This window comes from Helianthus annuus, chromosome 4 (genome assembly GCF_002127325.2).
Source record: "Helianthus annuus cultivar XRQ/B chromosome 4, HanXRQr2.0-SUNRISE, whole genome shotgun sequence".
Classification (NCBI taxonomy): Eukaryota; Viridiplantae; Streptophyta; class Magnoliopsida; order Asterales; family Asteraceae; genus Helianthus; species Helianthus annuus.
This window is the reverse complement of record NC_035436.2, coordinates 166,716,766-166,721,608: the sequence shown is the minus strand read 5'-3', so window position 1 is coordinate 166,721,608 and position 4,843 is coordinate 166,716,766. Positions and strand designations below refer to the sequence as shown.

The following is a 4,843-nucleotide window of genomic DNA, read 5'->3' as shown; positions in this document are numbered from 1 at the left end:
GCACATATTTGTGATGTGATTTTAGCCTGGAGACTTTGTATTCACTATGCGTCAACTACCGTTCAATACTTCAATTTGCATATATTTTGATCAGAAGGTTGTCTTCAACTCGTTTTACACTCTTAAGTCTAAGTTACACATTTAGTTGAGGGGCATATGAGAGCTTATTGTCATGCATAGGGCTTGTACATATACAGATAACTTATATTTCTTTTTTGTTATGGGAGGTTCGTCTAATTGATTATAGTTCATAAGCAATTTGTTAGTGTCAGATATGTTCTATCATGAGTCTATTGGAGCATAAAGATTCCTATCTTGTATAAAAAAACATTTTTAAGTATTTAATTGCTAAACTCTTTACATTACCTTTTAATACATTGTAGTCTTGTTATAATGAAACCTAGTTGAACTTTTGATATGCAGTTTCATTAAGTTCTTAAAGGTTGTGATAATTCAAAGTATGAATATTACTAAACAATTTTGAGAGTAAAACTTGAAGCCGTCACTAAAAAGGACTAGTGTGTGTATATATATATAATAACCGTACATAATCACATCTTCTGTTAAGTACCCTATCAAAAGGGCTTCAAGCATCCTGATACTATGAATTTGTTTTATTGGATAGTACATTGTAATGACATATTGGAAATAAAAATTGAACTTTAATGCCCAAAATGAAATCCTTCTTGTCCGAGCTCATGCCTCCCTGACAATGAAGAACTCCGATAAATACGACAACATACTAAGTAGTAAAAAAAGTTAAGTAGATTCAGAAAACAAAGTAACCAGTAGTAGTAATCCAAGTGACCCTCGTTAATATCACTCGATAGCCAACTTGTGTTACCCCTTTTGGTGGTGACTGCATCCACAACATTAATCAAAAGGCTTCCAACAAGCCCAGAAATTGCATTGCTCACCATGAACATGGCTATGGCTATACTCGACATGCTTTTTGGGAGCTCAGAATAATAAAACTCCATCTGCCCAATTGAATTAAATGCCTCTGCTAAACCTAGTAATGCATATTGGGGAACCAACCACATTGCTGACATGTCAACTGTCGTATTTGGACCTGCCAAATCCCGTCGTTTGGTTTCCACAATTGCGGATACAATCATGCCCACGGTCGAGATTGCTAACCCAATTCCCATTCGAGTTTTAGGATGGAATCCACGCGGCTGGTGTGTATATTTTGCTAGAAATGGGACCAAGATACAGTCGTAAAATGTGACCCACAATGTAAGTGTCAAGATCAAGAATAAGCTAAATGATGCAGCCGGGATCTCAAACCATGGGGTGACATATCGGTTCATTGTTTTCGCTTGGAGAGTTGGGAAACTTTGTGTAATGGTCGTGAATATTAGAATGCCCGTAGACCATAATGGTAATACCAGAATTAACGATTTCAGGGATTCCACCTTTTTAACAGTTGACACACTCCATGGATCCACTTCCAAAGAATCAAGGTTCAAATCTCTGACAACACATGCTTTGTTGAGAAACCTAAAAATCCAAAAGACACTAGCTAGATAACATATATATATAGAAAGTCTAGTTTCAGTTACAAATTCTAACATGTCAAAATAGATTTTTTTACGAGTGACAGTTTTTTTACGAGTGGAGACGTATTGGGAATGATGTAATAACTAGAATATTTTTGTTTAATTTTTTTTTTTTTTGAAATTTCATAAATATTGTCCTATAAAACATAACTAAAAGGGAAAATTACTAGAATAGATGAGTCAACTTTCAAAGTTAATAGAATAGACATGTAGACATGCATATACGTTAAACAGCTTTGGCAAAATAGACAAACAAAAAGAGTCAATTAGACGACACCAAATAGGATTCTTGGGATAAGACGGCTAGGCTTAGCCTACACAAAAACTCATGAAGTACAAAAGGATCCACACAACAATAAAAAAAGACATGTGTAAAGCGTAGGCTAAATATTAAAACACATAGGATAAATAGCCGGTATGAAAAGGCGTATGTTAATAACAGGAGGCTAAATCATATCCGTCGGCTATTTAGCCTACGCTTTTAGCTGTTTTGCCAAGGCTAAAATATTCACGTCTATAGGATGCCAACTTGTCTATTTTAGTAATTTTCACAAGTTAAAAAAAAATCACCAAATTAACCACTTTCACCAAGAAAATCACCACAATAGGCGTTGAATTTTAATTGTCCCTTGCTTAGTTGTCATCCCGCGCTTTTGCCGCAGCTAAAGCCAAAGTCCATTTTAATAATTTGCTTGATTGCTTAGTTTGATTATTTTTCCTTTAAAAATACTATATAAGTTTGATAATAAATGCTTATTCTTCATTACGACTCTCTACAGCTTTAAGAAAATCACTTAAAAACATTGGGTTCGAGAGTTGACTTTTCGTGAAGATCATTTTGTTTAAGATCACGTGAAAGGAGAAGTGTTTTATACACATACATTTATATTCGATGAGAGATTTGTTTTTTAATTAATTGAGATGTATATCTTTCATTCAATAATATGATATGATCATTTATTAATTTTAGAAAAAAAATATTTAAATTTGTAGTAATTAATTTTCTTTTTTCAGTTCTCCATCAATATGGGATAAGATGGTAGTATCAGACCTTAAGTTGTCAGTTAGCTCAACCCGGTCCGCTTGTTCACTATGATTGTAGCAGTCATCACGTAGAAGACGAATCCTACGGTTCTTAAAAGCAACGAATAAAACTTGAATTAGCCCTGAAAACAGGCTCTCGCTGGCTTTCACTTTGACGTAAAGAGAAGATCCGAGTAAGAACATAAAAGTAGAACAAAGCATTATCAGAACAGCAACTGCAAATTCGACCTGCCAACCAAGTTGCTCTTGAATGTAGACCATAACACTAAAAGCAACGATTGCTGAAGTCGCTGTAGAAGCATAGTACCAGTTAAAGTAGCTATCAATGAGCCTCTGGTTGTTTAGGGTTGGATGGTGTTTAAGCTGGTCTGCACCAAAGGCTATGGAACACGGTCTGATGCAACCAGATCCGATTGAGAGTAGAATGAAACATGAGAAAAGAAAAGCGAATTGCGTTGGTGTTGGTGGGTTGCAACTGGTGTCGGGTTCATTGCAAGAAGAAGGCGTTAATGGTGGAAGCACGGCAGTTAACCAGAGAGAAGTCATCCCCTATCATACAACAACAACGTTATTATTATTTGATTTATCATTTATCTTTATGTTTGTTTGATAGTCAATATTATATAATGCTACTTTGTATACATGACACTTATTGACGCTTTATTATTATCTTTTTAAAACCATAGTCCCTCTGTATAAAGAGGTGCAATTCTCGGTTATTCAATAGACAGAAAATATTACTCATAAATATCTTTTTATTCTTGGTTTCGATTCTTTCAAACATTTATAATGATCAATATCCAATGACATAAAATAAGGATCATAGAGCAAATAGGAAGATTTTGGCTTACAAGAAGGGTGGAGAGAGACCCGATTGCAATGACCCGAAACCTACCAAAGTATGAATCAGAGATGAAAGCTCCAAAAATGGAGAGACCGTTTGAAAGCGCTGACCAAATCAAAAGTATGCTTGTTCCAGTTGCAAGTTCCATGTGATAAACATCCATGAGGTAGAATATCATGTTCGGCATCAATCCATAACTCGCCACTCTCTCAAATGCTTCGTTCACTGCCCCCGGAAACAAAATCAAATCCAGATTGTCAATCCATGCATACTCAAACTCACAAAAAAATGTACAATAAGGAGGGAAGAATCTATAGTACCTATGATGAAAGGCATGGTTATCATGCCCCCCTTATGAGCCTGATGATTGTGAGGGAGTAATTCGGTTTGTAATTCTGTGTCGATGCTCGATTTTTGTTGATACGAGTCTTCTTCCATTGTGGGTCCACGAATTCCTCGTTCGATCAACTTAGATTAGGATGCTGATTACTGAAGGATGAATGATTATAGATTGAAGTTGGTAATGGTATTTAAAATGACATCTTCAGTACGACAAATACATCTCCATCGATCTCATAAAAATAAATACATGATATCAAGGTTGCAACAAGCAGATAGTTTATTCAACTGTTAAATATCAAGCAAACACAAGCGAGTGAACTTTGCAAAACGGCCGGCTTTGTGTTTTGGATCCTCGTGTCTAATGCTTAATATTAGTGGTTACTTTTGCCAAAAATATAATGTTTATATAAATGTAACTCTATCTATATCGTACCCTTCTCAGACTCTATCTTAGCTTTGTTATTGGTAAGATTTACTAAGTATGATGTCGATGACATATGATTTTGCGGTTAAAAAAGTTTTAATAACAAACAAAAAGTTAAAAAAGTTTTAATAACAAACAATAAGAGTTAAATGCCCGGATAGTTCTTGTGGTTTGCCATTTTTCACCCTTAATCCCTAACTTTCTAAAATTACAGCTATAGTCCCCAACTTTTCAATTTTCGTTCCTAAATAGTCCCTGTGTCTAACATCAGTTAGTTTTCTCGGTTAAGAAGGTGTGGAATGACAAAAATACCCTTTCCTCACCACCGCCACCACCAATGCCGCCACTACAGCATCCATAACCAACATATTGTCACATCCCAACCGATGGCAGAAACATCATGGCGCGGCACTAGGCGAACCAGATTACTCAAGAGAATCCATAATAACTATTAAATGACAATATTTTAAAAGGTTCATTGTCCCATACCAATAAACAAATATTTCAACAAACAGTCATAACGGAGTTCATATCCCTTAAACGAAAACAAGTCCGACAACCTAGATTCTATTTACGGGTTTCTAGACTTCCTAATCCATTGCAGCAAACAGACCATCAACCTGTCAC

At 35.5% G+C, this 4,843-nt stretch overlaps 1 protein-coding gene across 1 annotated transcript; it reads right to left on the bottom strand.

Moving 5' to 3' along the window:
- Positions 1–506: 506 nt before the first annotated feature.
- Positions 507–3,965, bottom strand: LOC110937238 (protein NRT1/ PTR FAMILY 1.2). The gene is made up of 4 exons (XM_022179634.2): positions 3,771–3,965; positions 3,458–3,675; positions 2,614–3,155; positions 507–1,503 (listed from the first exon to the last, which is right to left on the bottom strand). Exons 1-4 carry the CDS (start codon positions 3,886–3,888, stop codon positions 663–665), a joined length of 1,719 nt encoding a protein of 572 aa, XP_022035326.1. The 5' UTR covers positions 3,889–3,965; the 3' UTR covers positions 507–662.
- Positions 3,966–4,843: the final 878 nt, after the last annotated feature.